The 20952-nt window shown below is 38.7% G+C and overlaps 1 protein-coding gene across 1 annotated transcript in view; it reads left to right on the top strand.

Moving 5' to 3' along the window:
- The first annotated feature begins 6340 nt into the window (after positions 1–6340).
- aspscr1 (ASPSCR1 tether for SLC2A4, UBX domain containing) overlaps positions 6341–20952 on the top strand; it is a 38485-nt gene continuing 23873 nt past the window's right edge. Inside the window, exons 1-3 of the mRNA XM_053513294.1 lie at positions 6341–6436; positions 6761–6816; positions 8843–8957. Of these exons, the coding sequence (XP_053369269.1) occupies positions 6347–6436; positions 6761–6816; positions 8843–8957 (261 nt within the window). The 5' untranslated portion in view covers positions 6341–6346. The remainder of the gene's footprint in view (positions 6437–6760; positions 6817–8842; positions 8958–20952) is intronic.

The raw sequence follows: 20952 nt of genomic DNA on the forward strand, positions 1-20952 counted from the left end.
TGTCTTTCTTTCTGTCGCAATTCTTTCAGTTAAGGGGGAAAACATGCCACTTAAATCACTCGCATATGGAGCCACAGCAGTGCGACACAAGACGAAAAAAAAAAAAAACAGGGGAATGAATCCAAAAACGAAGCTAGGTTATATTATAGACTTCAACTTCATGAGTTCTATTTAGCTGAAATCTGTGGGAGCTTCACAGAGAGGACACAAAAACGTCTCCTTAGTGATAGTGCAAGAGACGGTTAATTTATAAGTGTGCGTGATCTTTGTAGTCTGATGGTGTATAATTGTATATAATGTAGCAGTCAAATATTTTGGCACTAAAGTTATCTGTTAGTATATAACTTGCTCATTAGGGATTAAATGAAGTTTATTAGCTCCAGTACATGATCTCACTATGTTTTATTTTCATGTTGTAATGATGTTTTCACCCATTCTGTTTGCACTCTCTGTTGCGAACCTAATTTTCCCCTATTGGGCAATAAAGTTTGATTGATGTGCCATACTTGTCAGCAATTAATAGCTGGGCTTTGGCACGGTTGATGGCAAGATCCCCATGCATTTCCCTTCATCCCCCTCTGTGTTTCTTTTGATTAGTGCACGCTCACAATCCACTTATCTGGAGCCTTTTGATCTCGTCACATCAAAGAGATTTAGTGAAGGATCACTTTCACCAAAGAGACAGGGAAGCAATGATCCAATCATTAGAAACAGGCAAAGGGGCTGAGCACCTATGATCAGTCAGAGGGTTAAAACAATTAGCCTACTTCGATGCTTTTTTTTAAAAAAAACATCTGTCAAAGTAGCATCACCATCTTCTCAGCCAATCTTGGTGATAGGAGGAAGTGGACTTCCCTTTTATCCAGTCAACAGTTCCGGTTTGATGTGACCACAGGAGGAAAAAATGCTAAATGCTGTGTATATACCATTCTATATATTCTGCAAGGTACAAAAAGTATTATAGGTGCTTAGCATCTGCTATAACTTACACTATGCTTCTGTACATGGTTATATGTTGGCAAAACTCACTTAATAATTTGCTGTGTAGTAAGCCAGGTGTAGTTTAGAAATTAAATTATAGGATCTATGTACAGTTAGGCAAACAAACGTTTGAGCCATTCTGATTTATATAATTTTTAGGCATGTATCCCCTTAATTTTTTGTTCACCATGTTTTTTAACCTTGCACTTACGCATAATTTATAGCAAAAACGAAGATATAAGATATTAGAAATTTGATGCAAAATTGCTGAGTTTTGGCCCATTCCTCTTGGAAAATTGTGTTCAATTGCCTAAGGTCATGAAGATCCCTCTGATGGACTCACAATTCAATGGGATTCAAGTCAGGAAATTGGCTAGGCAATGCAAGCCTATCTTCAGTTTATTTTGGCTGCATGTTTGGGTTATTGTCTTATTGAAATGCCCATCTTCTTCCCAGATTCATTTTCTTGACCCATGAGATTAAAGTCGAAACCTAAAGTTTATATATATCTTAGCCAGATATTTTTTAATTCAGTTTTTCACTATTCATGGCATGTAAAACATTCCGTGTCTGAGGTCAATTAGGATAATCACTTTTTTTTCAGAATAATAGCAGAGAGAAAGATTTATTTCAGTTTTTCATTGCTTTCATTACATTTCCAGTCGGTCAGAAATTTACATCCACTTAGTTAGTATTTGGTAATTTTGACTTTGAATTGTTTAACTTGGGTAAAATGTTTTAAACGTCTTCCAATAAGTTGCTGGAATTTTATCCCAATCCTTCGACAGAACTGATGTACAGGAACTGAGTTGACTCCATATTATCTTGAGTATACTGAACTTCCAGGCTCCTAACACACAGGATGACTGCTAGTCAATCCCTGCTATCTGTTATTACCCAAACAAGAATGAATTCCCTGTTAAGTCTGGTTTCTCTCTAGGTTTTTCAAGTGCTAGAAATAAAACTGAATTGAACTGAATTAAGGCAGGTTTGTAGGCCTCCTTGCATGCACTCAGTTTTTAAGTTCTGCACCAAAAAAAATCTATTGGATTGAGGACAGGGCCACTCCAATACCTCATCTTTTTTGTCCATAAGCCATTCTACCACAACTTTGTAAGTAAAATATGCTTGGGGTCATTGTTCATTTGGAAGATACATTTGTGACCAAGCTTTAATGTCCTCTAAAGATGCTGCTTCAATATATTGTGCTACCAATTTTTTAAATGCAAATGCCTCCTGGAGCAAGGCACCCCTACAACATAATGCTGCCAGGTGTGCATTTCATTTCAATTCAATTTTATTTATATAGCGCCTTTAACAACAGTCATTGTCTCAAAGCAGTTAAAAAAAAAAGAAAAAAGAAAAATTGAAAAGAAAATTTATGGAAGTGTGTATTTTTTTTTCTTTTTTCCTCATTGTATAGAGAATTATTTTTATATTTCTTATATATTTGTACAAATATTTTAAATATTTTGTTCTATTTATTTCTTGTTAATTGTTTTTAAATTTTTAAGGTCACGGGTGGTCGTTTAAGCATTTCACTGCATATTGTACTGTGGATGACTGTGTATGTGACAAATAAAATTTGAATTTGGGTGATAACAGATATAAATAATATAACATCATGTGTTTTATGCAGCTGAAAGTTTGAAATGACAGAAGTTAAATTAACATGGTGTCCAGTTCAGCACAGGAAGTCAGCAGGTGCAAAGGGCAGATGGGGTCTGAATCACTGGGAGCACAGGAGCAGCATATGTAGCTCCAACCATCATAAAGCAGAATCCAGCTGGAGCTGGTCCTTCTCTGGATGCCTCAGGAACCTTGCAGGGTCGGCCTTTGTCTACTGAAGCTGGCACAATCTCCAGATGCCTCGGGATGGGTAAAAAAATAAAGAACAGGTGGAAAGAATTAGCGTAGTTGCCTTTCAGGATACAGTAGATGTACTGGAGTATGAAGTTATGGGATGAATTACGTGTATGCCAGATTAAAGAGATGTGTCTTGAGTCTCCTTTTAAACTGGGAAACTGTGTCTGAGCCCCGAACATTGTCTGAAAGGTTATTCCAAAGCTTTGGAGCTAAATATGAAGACCGGAGTACCAGAAGTCCGGAGTTGTGTGATCTTAAGGAATGTGGTGGATTGTAGTATATCAGAAAACTGTCTAGATACAGTATGTGGGAGCTAAACTATTTAAAGCCTTGTATGTAAGTAATACCATTTTGTAATTAATTCTAAACTGAACAGGTAGCCAGTGCAGGGATGATAAAATTGGGGTTATATAATCATATACTTTTTTATCTAGTGAGAACCCAGGCAGCTACATTTTGCACTAAATGTAGCATGTTTATTGAGGATGCAGGACAACCATTTACTAATGCATTAGTCCAGTCTGGAGGTCATGAATGCATAAACTAGCTTTTCTGCATCAGATACAAAAAGATCTAATCTTGGCAATATATCTAAGGTCGAAAAAGGCTGTTTTTGTGATATTGAAGATATGATTTTCAAAGGACAAGTTACTGTCTAATATTACACCCAGGTCTTACACTGTCGAGCTGGGAATAACAGTACATCCTTCTAAACCAAGCTGAATTGTAAGAGCTGTTGTGTACTGGTTATTAGGCCAGTAAGTAATATCTCTGTCTTATCTGAAGTTAGTAAAAAAATGGTTATCGGTCATTCATTCTTTTATATCCTGGACACAGTTAGTCTAGACAACTTTCATGTTTGGGATGAAACAAACTGGCTTTTCATGTATATCGGTCTCGTTTTTTTGTTGATATAGATACATTTGTACATGTTTCCTCCTCTGTCTTTGCAAGGTCCTTTGTTGTTGTGCATTTGGAAATTGTTCCTAAGGATGAACCTTGTGAAGGTCTACAGTTTTTTTTCTGTGGTCTTGGCTGATTGCTTTTCATTTCCCTATGATCTCAAACAAGGAAGCATTGAGTTTGAAGGCAGTCCCTAAAATATATCCAGAGATAAACCACCATCTCAGTTAAATGATGTCAGTTAGCCTATCAGAAACTTCTGGAATGTTCCAAGCTGACTAAAGGCACAGATAACTGATTGTATATAAATTTATGACCCACTGGTATTGTGATATAGTGAATTCTAGGATAAATAATATATTTGCATATAATTATTGGAAAATAATTAATTTTTTTTTAAATAAAATTATTTGTCATGCATAAAGAATATGTCCTAATTGACTTCCCAAAACTATAACTGACATAAAATTTGTGAAGTGCTTAAAAATCTGTACATTTTTGACTCTAAATGTAAACTCTACTATGTCCCAGGAAATAAATCTGTTCCTTAAATTTGATGACATCTAATGCACCCCGGTATCATTTATAGAGAATCATGTCATGCTGCTTTTACCTTTGTATCTCACTGTGGGTATCGTGGGATTTGAGATTATACAGAGTCGGCCAAAAAAATGTATATACACTTCAAGAAAAGAAAAGCTTGTATATTTTAATACTAAATGTATTGTTAGAGATTATATATTGATATATACAATAATATTATGAATAGTATATTTATATCATACTGTTTTTCTTTTCCCGGAGTGTGTATTTTTTTTTTTTATCTGACTCCGTATTTACAAACCTTTCACCAAAAGTGACATGCAGAATTATTGTCAAAGAGTATTGATTTTATTTAGCCTGACCATATACAGTATACATGCATAGTGGAACCTTCGGATTACAAGCATAATTCAATCTGGAAGCGGGCTCATATTTCAAAACATTTGTAATCCAAAGCGAATTTTCCCACAAGAAATAATGGAAATAAAAATTATTCATTCCACAGCCTAAAAACATAATACATAAAAATGACTAATACAAAATATAAAGTAAAAACAAAACAAATTAACCTGGGGTCCGTTCTTCTTACACTCGAAAACCGCGTTACTCGCAATCTGAGGTTCCAATTTATATATTTCCGAACTGATTTCTGTAGTATTTTTGCTGTCCTTTTTTATGCAGATGGCTTGCATGCAGGGTGTGGAGATAGAAATATTCGGAGACCTGTTTACTGCTACTGCAACTCCTTTTATGTGACTGCTGACTTCTCTCATACTGCCCTTATTATTATTACCTGAGAGCACATCCTTTGTGAAATCCTGTGTGTTAGATCTCTGATCAAAGGTGATTAGTTGTGGTTCCATAAACTTTCCACCTGCATTTAATTGAAACAGATGTACTGACAGGCATGTTTAGTCTTTTCTATGATTCAGTCGTTGTTTTTTTTATGCAAATGTCGTTCAGTAGTGCTATCCCTGAGCTCTTTGAAAACTCCTTCACCTTCACCATGATTGTTACTTGAAATCTCCCCAACCAATGGCAATATGTTTTGATCTGCACAGTGATATATTTTGCAGCATATACCTAGAACTATTTATTTATTTAACTAGATATTAAATTAAGAAGTCTACTTACACGGTCTATAGCCTTAGAAGTAGCTGTGTACATTTAACTTTCATACCTACAATAATTACATAAGCACACTGCATACATCCATCTACTGTATGTGTGGTAAGATCTGAATGGCCTTGAATTTCCTCTGGGTTTTTTTAAAGACTCTAAAGCACTGTGTGCACTTCAGTTAACTTTCACCCCATCCAACGTAAATACTTAAGTACACAGTAGTTACTACGTAGGTTCTCCTTCTATTTATCTATCTGCACCATATGAAAAAAAGAATTGTGTCAAACCTGTTAATTATTAAATTCAAGCGTTTCAATTAGGCCCCTTATCCCCAGTGAATGCTTCAGGATAGCAAGACATCTTGGACAATGCTATGCTTCCAATTTTGTGTCAACAGTTTGGGGAAGGCCCTTTTCTATCCCAACATGACTGTGCCACTGTGCATAAAGCAAGGACTATAAAGACATGGTTTGATGAGTCTGGTGTGGAAGAACTTGACCATTAAGCACCTTTGGGATGAACTAGAATGAAGACTGCGAGCCAGGCCTTTTAGTCCAACATTGGTGCCTGACTTCATAAATGCTCTACAGGAATGAATGCAAATTCCCACAGAAACACTACAAAATATAGTTGCAAAAGGGGGGCCAACTCCATATTGAAGTATAGGTATTTGGATACAATGTCATTGCAGGTTTGGCCACTTTACTTTACTTTGGCCATATAGTCAGTCTGTTTATCTGTCTATCTACTCACTCAGTCAAATAAAACCACCTATTTTGAATCACCACGTTGATCTTTTTTTTTTTTTTTTTCCTGTTTTGAACCACCTGACAACACACACACACACACACACACTTTCCTGGGCCCTTTTTGTCCTCGTTGCGAATTGCAATAAAGTTGTTTCAAACAAACACGCTGACGTCATTTTGCCATGGCAGCCAGCAGCTTAGCAGTATCTGTTCTTTCTCCTAACGGAAGAAGGCAAACTGTAAAAGTCTCCCAAAACACACCGCTGCTTCAGGTAAATATGATCCCGGAAGTTGTGAAATATAAAATATTATAGTTGCGTTTTAATTGTAGTGGGAGCTGTTGTTTTTTTCGGGAAATTATGTTGTTACGAACAATGGTCGATTCCCAAAGCAGCTTCCGCTGGCTCTGTAGTCAGCTACAAAGGGCTCAGCAGCCTCTTAGTGCACAGTGTGTGAAGTGCTCAGGTGTAGGTAGAGGCGAGCAATTTGGGACTCTTCCATTGAATTAGCGTTTAGCTGTGTTGGCATGATGAGTTTGCAAAATTTATTTACATATATCTTTTGCGATTTCGACTCGCTCTGTTTTACACCTGCAGGTTCTTGAGGAAGTGTGCAAGAAACATGGTTTTAATCCGGATGAATACGGACTGAAGTAAGTGCAGAAAATTATTATACACACACTCTCTCTTATAGTATTGTGCAAAGGTTTTAGGCAGGAGTGAAGAATTGATGTAAACTATGAATGTTTTTAACAACAAAAAAAAAACAATATTTATTAATTTTATTTATTCTTTCATGCATGTAAATACACATACGAATGCAAAGCGAACAAATAGAAGATAAATATAAATGAAAATACATTTTTGGTGTGTCTCCCCTTTGGCTTCAAACCAGCATCAATTCTTACACTTGTGCAAGGTCCGGGATTTTCGGAGGATCAAAGTCAGGTGTATGATTAACCAGCCGCTAATGATCAATTTTATTTATAGGTTGAAATACAGTCATTATACCCATTCTTGAACATGTGACATACAAACTGATCATGGGTGAAACATGGGGTTTCAGCATTAATGCCGACAACTTTAAGAGATTCCTTTTCCCTCTATTGACAGTCATGGCAAAGGCGAGGCAAACTGGAAATTAAAGGCGTTTAAAGTCAAATGGCATGTCGCTAAGTATGAGCGGGATACGGAGAATGAAAACGCTATTTCCTCAGAATAGTCACTTGAATAACTTTGGGCATAATTTTGCTGATACAGTGTGTTGTTCTCTTGCACAGTTTCAGAGGATTCAAATTCCAAAGCAACATCATTAGCGATCCCACGTTTAAATTTAAAAGATGTGGTGGAATCAGCAAGGTCTCTACTAGGCATCGATTTCAAAGCAGGCTGATTTTTTCAAGATGTTGGGTTTTCAAAATGCTCTTCAAGCGATTTTGAAGAAGCACAAATAAAAGTTGACGACTGTAGACCCAGTGGTTGCAGCAGATAAAAAACACAACATGCTTACTTCCCTTTGACATCAGAAGATGTCTTGCAAAGAACTGGTGGAATCCAGTGGTACTCGGGTACACCCATCTACTGTCCAGAGAAGTCTGGCCAGAAGTGGTCTTCAGGGAAGAATTGCTGCCCAAAAACTATACCTTCAACATGGAAACAAGGCGACTCCATATGAAAACATGGGAACTGGGGTTCAGAAAAAAGGCAGCAGATGCGATGGACCGCTGAATCAAAATGAAATTTACGTCTGTAGCAGCAGGCAGGTTGTTTGCCAAAAGGCTGGAGAGCAGTACAATAATAAGTGCTAGCCAGGTTCATTAAGAACGATCTTAAGTGTAGAGAACAACAAGGAGTCCTGGAAGTGATGGTTAGGTCCCCACAAAGCCCTGATCTCAACATCACTAGGATTTTCTAAGATTACATGAAGAGAGAGAAGAATTCGAGGCAGGCTACAGCCACAGGACACCTTTGGTTAGTACTCCAAAATGTTTGGTACAACTTACCTACCGGGTTTCTCTAAAAAACTGTGTTTAAATGTATCTAGAGGAATTGATGCTGTTTTGGATGGTCACACCAGATCTTGATTGATTTGGATTTCTCTTCTGTTCGTTTACTGTTTATTTAGTTAATTGATATAAATAAAATATTAACGCTTATTTTTGAAAGCATTCTTATTTTGAAAGCATAATCATTTTTTTACAGTTTTCACTTCTGCCTAAAAAGTATCTACTGTGTGTACACACACATATATATACACACACACACTGTCTGGCCAAAAAAAGTACTCACCACCTGGATTTAACTATGCAAACAATTAAGAGCCTTCCATTGGTTAATTACTGCATTCAGAATCTACGGAATGTGCTAAAGGAGGCTTTACACAGTGGTCCGTCTCTCCCGTTATCAATACAAGATCTTGGAGAGACATTAATGTGACTCTGGACTGAAATAAATGTTGTGACACTGCATAAGCTTATTGCTCTGATCATAACAAACAGCAGTCCAATGCAATATTAGTGTGTGTGACCTTTTTTTTTTGGCTAGGCACTGTGTACATGTATATGTATCTGTGTGTATGTATATCTATATGTATGTAGGTGTATATACTGTACATTGTTCCTAGCTGATGCTTCAGTACTTTACATTATCTCTAAACCTCTTGTGTCTTTCTTTCCACAGGTTTCAGAGGAATGTGCTGGACCTGACGCTGCAGTGGAGGTTTGCCAACCTGCCAAACAATGCCAAGTTAGAAGTGGTGCCAAGCACACAGCAACGTACAGGAGCAGATACCACAGTGCGTAATTGGGTCTTTGTAATATTTTAATGTAGTTGGAAGGATTAAATTGTTTATATTTAGGATAAACATAATTAAATAATAAAAAAAAAAATGGTGCTGTGATGTCACCATGAACTAGGTGATTGGCAAGCTATGTGATCACCTGTCCAGCAAATTTCAGTAAGAATGTGAAGCAAGAAAAAAGACAGTAAAAGTAATTAAGTTCATCTTCAGTAACCACTTTATCCTGGTCACAGTGGGGGTGGATCTGGAGCCTATTCCAAACCCATAAATATATGGGTATATACCAGGAATCACAAGTTGCTGGAACTAAAGGACAGGTTTATAGGTGGGGGCATATCTCCTTGTAAGCATGGCTAAAAGACACTGATGTTAAGAGCAATTTAAATAAACCCTCTCTTATACAATACTAACTAGTTGTAAGAGGGCATATCGACACTTATTGAAGCGGAGACTGACATACTTTGATCAATAAATTGATTCCAATGCTTGTATAACAGGATGCGGACAGTGGTCTAATTAAATGGCCTAGTCAAGCTATAACCTTAGCTCAACTTGATCGTGCATGTCAACATACTGAGTGATACTTCTCCTGTAGGAGCCCATCCACCTCAAGGTTCAATGTTTTGTGCATTTAATGTTTTGATGCCTTTCTCCTCTCCACAGCACTTAAGGAGAGGTTATTTAAGTTACCAGCATAACCGTGTACATTCTTCTCTGACCTGGGTCGTTTTTATTTTTGTGTAAACAAACATAAAAGGTTGTTGCTCTTAAAATTTCAGGAGAGTAACAGATTCAGCAATTCTAATTTAACGAATTGCATGATTACCCAGGGGTAAAAGTGTTTCTTTTATAATTGTCATTATTTCTATTTGCTTATAGGAACTTACTATATCTAATAGAATAATGGAAGGCATTTTTTCATTCATTTTTTTTTTCAACAACAAAAAGTAGTGGCATGAAGAATGTGATGGTAAAGTTTTAACTGTTGAAATTAAATCTGGTTCCCAGTGTTGTAAAATAGTACCATGTGGGAAAATGTGCAGAGCGTGTCTGTGGTATTTTTTTTAGTCTTTGTCAGTATTTGGGGTTATTAGCATTCTTGTCCATTGCATAACACATCATTTAGTCTGATTGCTTTCCTGCTTGTTTAATTCTGCACATCATTCACATTACCACTAAAAAGTTGGCCGAGTTTATTGATGTAACTAGTTATAAGTGTGTTTATTTTATATATATATTTTCTACTTTGATCTAATGATTGCGACTAGGTGAAGCAGTGTCAGAAATATCTGACTCGTTTGATACATTTTACCCCCCAACCCCAAATATATATATAATACTATGCAAAGATGGGTACTTAAGTAAAAGTAGAAATTTACATATGTACTTGAGTAAAGCTTGTATTAGCTCACAGTAGCATCTCTCGCAGTGTCTCAGTGATCGGTCACCAACCAGTGGCAGTGGGAGAACACAGTGAGTAGTAGCCAAGCTTTAGGTTATAATTACTAAGTGCCAAAATGGATAAAGTTATGTTGCATGCAAAATGCTTTTTTTAAACATTTAAAATTTAGACTTTGGGATGCAGAGCCTATCTGGTAGAATATTTTTTTCATTTATCTTATATGCTGCCTGTCCTATATAAAGGCTCATGGGAAGCCTTGAGGCTATCCCAGGAAACTTCAGGCACAAGATGGAGTACACCCTGGACAGAGTTAGAATTCATCGCGGGGCACCACCCACTCATTTACACATTTCAGGGAATTTGGGAACACCAATTAGCCTAATCTGCATGGCTTTGTACTGTGGGAGGAAACTGGCATAACTAGAGGAAACCCACCAAGCACCCCACACAGACAGACTCGAGGTGGGAGGGTAAAATTTATACTAAAAGTAAAGTGATTGTGCTTCTCCAAGACGTTTTACGTGATGGAGTTAGATCAATTTCTAATAGACTTTGAGTTTTGCTCTGCTGGACTGTTAAAAAAAAAAAAAAAAGCCATCCCTTGCACCCAGAAAGCATGGGATTGTGTGTGAAAGTTCATGCGGTAAGAAAATGTATTATGGGATATAAAAAAAACATTGTAGAATTTTTAAAGAATTTATTTGCAAATTATGGTGGAAAATAAGTATTTTGCCACCTACAAACAAACAAGATTTCTGGCTTTTACAGATCTGTATCTTCTTCTTTAAGAGACTCCTCTGTCCTCCACCTGTATTAATGCCATCTGTTATCAGTATAAAAGACACCTGTCCACAACCTTAAACAGTCACACTCCAAACTCCACTATAGGCAAGACCAAGGAGCTGTCAAAGGACACCAGAAACAAAATTGTAGACCTGCACCAGGCTGCGAAGACTGAATCTGCAATAGGTAAGCAGCTTGGTGTACAGAAATCAACTGTGGGAGCAATTATTAGAAAATGGAAGACATACAAGACCACTGATAATCTCCCTCGATCTGGGGCTCCACGCAAGATCTCACCCGGTGGGGTCAAAAAGATCACAAGAACTGTGAGCAAAAATGCCAGAACCACACCCACCATCACCTAGTGATAGAGCAGCAGAGAGCTGGGACCAAAGTAGCAAAGGCTACCATCAGTAACGCACTGCGCTTCCAGGGACTCAAATACTGCAGTACCAGACATGTCCCCCTGCTTAAGCTCAGTGGTTAAGGCATTGGACTATGGTCGGAAGATCCCAGGTTCAAACCCCACAACCACCAAGTTGCCACTGTTGGGCCCTTGAGCAAGGCCCTTAACCCTGAACTGCTCAGATGTGTAATGAGATAAAAATGTAAGTCGCTCTGGATAAGAGCATCTGCCAAATGCCCAAATGTAAATCCAGAATAGGATTGGGAGAATGTCAGATGAAACCAAAATAGAACTTCGTGTTTGGAGAAAAAAGAGTGCTGAGTAGCATCCCAAAAAAACATACCTACTGTGAAGCATGGGGGTGGAAACATCATGCTTCGGGGCTGTTTTCTTCTGCGAAGGGACCAGGACGACTGATCTGTGTAAAGGAAAGAATGAATGGGGCCATGTATCGTGTGATTTTGAGTGAAAACCTCCTTCCATCAGCAGAGCATTGAAGATGAAACGTGGCTGGGTCTTTCAGCATGACAATGATCCTAAACACACCGCCCGGGCAACTAAGAAATGGCTTCGTAAGAAGAATTTCAAGGTCCTGGAGTGGCCTAGCCAGTCTCCAGATGTCAACCCCATAGAAAATCTTTGGAGGGATTTGAAAGTTCATGTTGCCCAGCGACAGCCCCAAAACATCACTGCTCTAGAGGAGATGTGCATGGAGGAATGGGCCAAAATACGAGCAACAGTGCGTGAAAACCTTGTGAAGACTTAGAGAAAACATTTGATATCTGTCATTGCTAACAAAGGGTATGTAACGGTATTCAGATGAAATTTTAATAACCAAATACTTATTTTTCACCATAATTAGCAAATTCCTTAAAAATCCTTTTTTTTCCTTCGATTTTTTTTTCTTATTTTGTCATAGTTGAGGTATACTGTACCTATGAGGAAAATTACAGGCCCCTCTCATCTTTTTAGGAGAAAGAAATTGCACAATTGGTGGCTGACTAAATACTTTTTTTCCTCATTGTACATACAGGTCCTTCTCAAAAAATTAGCATACTGTGATAAAGTTCATTATTTTCTGTAATGTACTGATAAACATTAGACTTTCATATATTTTAGATTCATTACACACAACTGAAGTAGTTCAAGCCTTTTAATTATTTTAATATTGATGATTTTGGCATACAGCTCATGAAAACCCCAAATTCCTATTTTAAAAAATTTGCATATCATGAAAAGGTTCTCTAAACAAGCTATTAACCTAATCATCTGAATCAACTAATTAACTCTAAACACCTGCAAAAGATTCCTGAGGCTTTTAAAAACTCCCAGCCTGGTTCATTACTCAAAACCGCAATCATGGGTAAGACTGCCGACCTGACTGCTGTCCAGAAGGCCATCATTGACACCCTCAAGCAAGAGGGTAAGACACAAAGAAATTTCTGAACAAATAGGCTGTTCCCAGAGTGCTGTATCACGGCACCTCAGTGGGAAGTCTGTGGGAAGAAAAACGTGTGGCAGAAATCGCTGCACAAAGAGAAGAGGTGACCGGACCCTGAGGAAGATTGTGGAGAAGGACCGATTCCAGACCTTGCCGGACCTGCGGAAGAGGTGGACTGAGTCTGGAGTAGAAACATCCAGAGCGACCGTGTACAGGCGTGTGCAGGAAATGGGCCGCATTTCCCAGGTCAAGCCACTTTTGAACCAGAAACAGCGGCAGAAGCGCCTGACTTAGGCTACAGAGAAGCAGCACTAGACTCTGTTGCTCAGTGGTTCAAAGTACTTTTTTCGGATGAAAGCAAATTTTGCATGTCATTTGGAAATCAAGTGCCAGAGTCTGGAGGAAGACTGGGGAGAGGGAAATGCCAGTATCATGTACCCACAGTCAGTGATGGTCTGGGGTGCCATGTCAGCTGCTGGTGTTGTGTTTTATCAAGGGCAGGGTCAATGCAGCTAGCTATCAGGAGATTTTGGAGCACTTCATGCGTCCATCTGCTGAAAAGCTTTATGGAGATGAAGATTTAATTTGATTTAATTTTTCAGCACGATCTGGCACCTGCTCACAGTGCCAAACCACTGGTAAGTGGTTTACTGACCATGGTATTACTGTGCTCAATTGGCCTGCCAACTCTCCTGACCTGAACCCCATAGAGAATCTGTGGGATATTGTGAAGAGAAAGACGCAAGACCCAACACTCTGGATGAGCTTAAGGCCGCTATCGAAGCATCCTGGGCCTCCATAACACCTCAGCAGTGCCACAAGCTGATTGCCTCCATGCCATGCCGCATTGAAGCAGTCATTTCTGCAAAAGGGTTCCCGACCAAGTATTGAGTGCATAACTGAACATAATTATTTGAAGGTTGACTTTTTTTTTTGTATTAAAAACACTTTTATTGGTCGGATGAAATATGCTAATTTTTTGAGATAGGAATTTTGGGTTTTCATGAGCTGTATGCCAAAATCATCACTATTAAAACAATTAAAAGGCTTGAACTACTTTAGTTGTGTGTAACGAATCTGAAATGTATGAAAGTCTAATGTTTATCATTACATTACAGAAAATAATGAACTTTATCACAATATGCTAATTGTTTGAGAAGGACCTGTACATCTGTGCCATCAGGGCAAACCAAAAAGGGTGGAGGCTAACATTTAGTTTGTCCAAGACACAAAGCCAGCCAACAGCATAAATGCTGTCTGAATTGCTTCACATACATGCTCAATAGCCACTCAGATGCCGATGAGTGGCCATTGTTACCGCGGGCATCAGGAAAGATGCCTTTGGCACCATCAGCATTTGAAATCTTGCAAGCAAGAACCTGATACCTTTCTTAATAGAAACATGAAATGTTCCTATTTTACGGTTTTTAATGTAATAATATTTCTGATTGTATTCTCAGTTAGTTGTTTAATTTGGCAGACACAGTGATCCGCAATATGATCTAAAAGTCTAACTGCCCAAAACATTGACATGAAGCTCATTTATTTTATGAATTACAATGAAGCTGTATTTAAGGTTCCAATTAGAGTTCATTGTGTGTTGTGGGAAAGGTAGTGTAATTTAGTTAAAAATTTTGCACATGCCGACACGAGACTGCATGCACAGAAGAATGCGTCTTTGCCTCATTCCATCATGCAGATTGTAGTGCTGGCACAAATTAAATGACTTAAGGAGAGTGTGTGGTGTCCTGTATTTTGGGCTTATTCGTGAGAGAAAGTGCTTAAAACCTGTGGTGCTGTGTGATTGATTTACGTAGCTCTCCCGGTGTCCAGAACATAACGTGTGCTCCCACTTATTGCTACAACATGGGTCATAAAAATAATCAGCGCCTTGTTTGATTCTGTGGTCCAAAACATTTATTTGTCTGCTTTGAACATTTACATGCATTTTTCCTAACCACATACACTCATACACCTCTCGCTTAGTTTCTGTTTGTGCGCTGGCATAATCAAGCGTCCGCATTACAGGGCCATGTGGCTGTGTCTCGTCGGATACGAGATGGCCATGGCGTCTTTTTCAAGTCTTAAAGCAGTCTATAAACAGACTTTTTCTCCTTCCTCTGGTTTGTGTCACAAAGTGCCATCTTTGAACTGGCCTGAGGTGGGCACATCTGCCAAGCAGGTTTCGTTAACACGCCCCTGTCTCTCTGACAAGACCTCATATTGGTTGCAGCTGATTGCTTGTTTTTGGAAGAAACTAATTACTTCAAGCCTTTTTGATTATGGGTGAGGGTTAATGGATGTTTGTCCAGCACCAGTGTTTGAGCGAAGAGTTCTTATTAGATCTGAGTTTAATAAAGCTCAAAACATGTAGTAATGGATTGTTTACTCAAGTACTCAACTATAAAGAGGATTTGGTAGAACTCAAAATTAGAGCTCCAAGAGTGTGCAGTACCAATAGTTTCCCCCTCACTTTACCAGCTGTTTAGAGAGTGTTGCAGGAGGATTGTTATTGTTCCCTTTAAGTTACTTAAGAGGTTATGATAAAATAAATAAATCAGATGTTGGGTATCTCCAAGCTCGTTCACAACATACAAAAGTGGATTGGTGAGTTCCAGGCCAATACCAGTTCAAGACAGATATTTGATCTGTTCATTCAAAAACCATACCATGAATCCCTGAGGTCCTAAGAAACTCTTATTTGACCTCCATAATTAAATTACTTGGAGAGACAAATCCAGGACATTTGTAAAGCTCTCCTATTGTGAAGTAAAGTTTGGACAACCAGTTCTCACCCAAAAGCATATTTAAACTCCTAAACCAGATTAGAAGGGCCTTGGTCAGGAAGGTGATTAAGAGCTCAATCGGTACTATAATCGAGCTTTAGATGTCCTTTATAGCAGTGGAGAAGCTACCAAAAAGACAGCCATCTTAGAAAAACTCCATTAATCATGCCTTTATTGAAGAATCTCCAGACGGAAGCCATTTCTTGAGGAAAGGCATATGGCAGGCATTTAAAGGAAAATGAGAAGGCATGAGGAACAGGATTCTTTGCTCTGATGAGGCTTGAATCCCTGACAAAAGCCAGACACTGCTAATCAACTGGCCCATGACATCCCTATGCTGAAGCATGGTGTTGGCAGCATTGTGCTATTTGGCAGCTTCTTAGCAGCATGGACAGGTTGAGTGGTCAGAATCCAGGGAAGGATTAATGAAATGATAAACAGACCGTGATCCGTGGAAAAAAGAAAACTGCTTCTGAAGATACACTACCTTACACTTTGATGAAGGTTCATATTTCCGCATGACAACAATCCAAAACGTACAGTAAATATAGCTCTAAAGTGTCTGGGAAGTCTGTGAATATTATTACTGAGGCCCAGCCTAAGTCCAGATTTCAACTTCTTCAGGTCCACGGATCTCCTATGAAGGCAGTTCATAGATTCCCCTCATTAAACTGGGTTGAACTTGAGAGATCAAATCATTCGAAAGGATGTGCCAGGAGAAATGGCAGTACTTTCCCAAATCCAGGTTTTCAATTCTTTTGACTAATTTCCCAAGAAGTCATGGAGCTCTAACTGCTTTAAAGTATGAAATAAAAGGGGTTTGGCGCTAAAAGAAAAGGTTTGATTTTTAATAAATGAGTTCATTGTGTGTCTCTCGACGGACTAAAAAGTAAATGTAAGCAGTTTAAATGAAATCTGTTGTACAATTAAGTGTGAAAAACTGAAAGAGTTTTGAAAGCTTCTGATCTAATGAGGACCTGACCAGGATAAAACACTTACTGAAAGATGGATGTATGAATAAATTAATCCAGTCAAGTCATTAAGAACAGCATCTTATTTATTATAGTGGCCTGGCAGACAGCAAAGCCACTTGAAGGGGTTTAAAAAACAAAGTTGAAGGGTATTGGGGAGGCAATACAGCAAAAGTTGAATAACAGACTAAAGCAAAGGCACTACAGGCAAGAATTTGTCCACTAATTATTTGTGGTGTATTTGAATCTTTTAAATTTTAAAACCAAACTTTAAAAACTTGCAATGCATTATGAAAATATATTGTTTACTGAAACCACATCTTAAACCTTTAGGGAAAAAGGACTTACTCATACCAATAGCATCACCTTGTTATGTAATATGAGTTGGTTAAACACTAGGACGAATAAAAGCCGTATAAAAGCGACTGGTCATAAAAGCAGATGGCCTATTGTTCTTCATGTAAAAGCAGAACACATAACCGACACTCCTAAGTTTCATAATAAGTGAACTGTTCATTGCAACAAACATTTGTGTATTATTCGAGTATGAAGGGCTGCAAAATTACTCGACTTTGATTCTTTAAAAACAACTTTAAAAGATTATTTGGATCATTGTAAGAAATACGATGCTAGGCCATGACCTCTAGATAAATCGTATTAATTCAGTTGAAGCGTGGTATAAAATTGTCCAGAACTATTGGTCGCATCATTAGGGCGAGTGGCGGTGTAATCAAGGAAGTTTATGAAAGACTTTTAAGATATCTTGTATAGATTTTGTGCATTTTAGAATGTGTGCTAATTAAACATTAAGAATTTAGAGGCTTTTTTCAAGTTATTGTTTCATTTTTCCCTCCCAGTCCCACGTCCGAGTTTTCATACAAGTCTGTTTTGTTTACACCACTCTGCCGCCATTACTTAATCTGTCTTTTTTTCTTTGCTGTTTCATCTTTGCTGCTTGTTTATGGTGGTTTTAAATAACTTAAACAAATAAATTATGACTTTAAACTTGTATAGAATGTTTATTCACATGTCTGAGATGTTTGAGGGCGTGATAAGTGTCGCTGGCATGTTGGAAGAACTTTTATCTCGGCGCTCGATGACTTCGGAAGTGCGGAAATTGAGGTCAAGACCGAGGCCAAGGTTAATGACGTCGTCAATCTGCGGCAGCCTTCCTTAGCCTCTGTCATCCATGTGTGCCGGCTGGGCCACCCACAGTCAAAACAGAGAGCGACGACTGTTTAAAATGGTGGCCAGGTTCACGCTCCATGGCTAAAACATGTGTTTGGCTGGCCTGTGAAGGCACCGATGGACACAATTGTTCATATGCTGCCTGCATGTGTACCTGCCATCAGTTCTGGTTTATTGATGCAGAAGAATGTGTTTATAAGCAGAGGATCGAGAGAAGCAGACTTTGTGTGCGCGCGTGCTTGTTTCTGGAACGGAGGATGAAAGCAGACCAGAATCTGTCTCTTACGCGCTCCATCTTCCCTAATCTGTGAGCGAAGGATCAAGGGGAAATGATCGCTGGCCAGGGTGACTGTGGCTGTTGGGAATAGCGCTAACCACTAATGCTCAACACCACCCCTCTCACTCATGTTTACGGGATGTAAGACAGGGAAGAAATGTTCATTCATGTCCAAGTGCGGTTGTGGTACATTTACCCAGCGCTGAATCATTACATCAGGGCAACTCATGCTGCGTATAAACACTGGCTTTGTTCCACTGACCAGGATCTGCATTTATCTGTGGCTTTCATGGAGTGTTCGCTCTTGGCCCTATTGCACATTTGGGTTCTATTCCTTAGCTCTAAACATGTTGTTATATAAGGAATCAAACCCAACAGCATGCTATTATAGAAAAATAATCACTGTTGTGATAGTATGATTAATCCAACACAGCACAGCAGAGTTCCTGTTACAATCAAGGTGTTGATTGTTTTCTTCTAACAGCACTTCCTGAAGCTGTTTATTCTTTTTATACCACAGCAATTTGCCAAGACCAACAATAATTTTTATCATTTCACAGTTGTGTAAAGTCCATAAGAAACGTTAGTCCCTGTTATCACTTATGTTATAGCAGTTATAAACAGCAATTCTTTCACCAGCTGCTCTTTATTTCCTCTGCCTTAAAGCTAATAAGAAAAAAAACCTCTGCAAATCTTATCTGACTACAAAACATCCCATGTCAAAAACCGTAAAAGAACAGCTTTATCACTGACTGCAAATTACATTTACTTTAAATAAATCCCTGCGAATCACATTTTCTCGCAGATCATGTCTTCATGTCATTGTTACCACATTTATGTGGAGCAGTCAAAATGCAGGTCCCACAGAACCAAACTGTTAGTATAGAAATCATGAAAGCGTACCCGAACAAAAAAGCTGATTATGTCAAAATCACGGTTGTCAGAATGTGAGTTTTCTGAGATCTTGGATATATTCTCTAAAGGGCAACTGGACAGTTAAAACTCTAAAGCCAAGTGTTATGCTGTGAAAACACACAAGTCAGTTTTTGATTCATGTGCTGTGGAGGAAGTATGGCATATCATCTCTGACTTTGTGGCACTTGTGTATTTGCTGAACATTTCGTTAATGTATCAGGATTGATATATATGATGTGATGTGTTGGCTTTAGGTTAGAACTTAATCTGAAAGCACTCATCTGATCAAGCAATCATGTGTAGATCGCGAGTTCATTTTCTGTGATGCTGTAACCTCTCGCACCCGGAGATCTAGAGAGAGCTGATTGGCCGAGCTCTCTGAGAGGGGAGGGATGAGAGGTATTTAGTGCTCTCACGTTAATCTACAGCTAATCAGAGGGTGTCAAGGGCACAAGCGGAAGGTGCGGGTAGCTTTGTCCTCCGAGTGTTACGCCACTCCCAACGGTGCGTGAGCTAGCAGTTTGAAAAGATGTGGTTGGCTGGCGTAGGGCTGGGCGATATGGCTGAAAACTGTATCACGATATCAGTGTTTCATATCGGTCGATATCGATAATTATTAATATTTTTATGACCCATTTAAAATAAGGACCAGGAGAAAAATATATTACATTTAAACATTTTTATTTTAAACTTAACCTTCCTCTGATCATAGTCCCCTCAGTTATTTAGACAGAAATGTCAATGACCATGGAAAACTCAAATAATTAAAATGTAAACATAAGTCTAAAGTCACAATGAACACTTAACAATTATCTCTTAACACTTTCATTTTAAGGCGCAAAATGAAAGAAAATGTAAGAAATGCTTAATAAAGTGTAATAAAATAGTGCAAAGTGCATTTTCTGATTTTGAAGAGGAATTTAGCAGAACAGCATGAGACAACGACATGGCGCAACCAAACGTGATACACTAACGTCAATCATGTATTGTATCACTCCCAACGTTGCTAGGTTACCAGAGAGCGAGTGCCTTTGTTAATGCAACTGTCACAGGCAACCGGAAGCGGACCAGAAGACTAGCAGTTAGCCCTTGTAGCGTGGACGGTAAATCCAAACGCGGAAATAGCGCGAACAGGCAGGATAACCACGCGAGTCATTGTAAGAACTCTTTCACGGCGAGAGCAAGAGTTTACACAATTATACCCGCTGTTGCGGGAGAGAGGTTGATTTTACGACAGCTGTTTACGGGAGTGTAGTCCAGTGCGGGCAATGCTTTGTGGGTAATGCAGTCCAATGTGCGTGAACGCGGAAATGTGAGATGAGCTGGAATATAGAGCCTGAACCTGTTTTCTTTTAGTAGTTTTTGGTTTGATTTAAGTACGGAATTCACCCGGAAGTTTGTAATATCGCCTGAAAACGCAGAAAATAAAAAAATGGACATGCATCGACTCGTTTGTCTTTCTCATCACCGCATGGGCATGAATTGACAGGCTGTTGCGCTGCTGCGAGAAGCAACAAAATAAAGCGGAGAAGCTAACACCGCGATCTAGCAACACACACTTAATCAGGAATTGGACCCAAAATCACATAAGATTCGGCGAAGCGTTGGAAACTGCATGGACAGACTCAATGACTGAGCAATGTGAAGCGCCATCTTGTCTCCTTTTATACTTCCTGAATTGCGACCGTACTATTTCAGGGTCCTAGTGCCGGTCGCGGAGCGAGTGCGCATGACAGCAACCAAACTAGCTTCGCGACCTCTGTTTACTTCCGCCAAAGAATATAAATTATCGAACGTTTTATCGAACACATTTTTTATTG

Source organism: Clarias gariepinus, chromosome 15 (assembly GCF_024256425.1).
Source record: "Clarias gariepinus isolate MV-2021 ecotype Netherlands chromosome 15, CGAR_prim_01v2, whole genome shotgun sequence".
Taxonomy (NCBI): Eukaryota; Metazoa; Chordata; class Actinopteri; order Siluriformes; family Clariidae; genus Clarias; species Clarias gariepinus.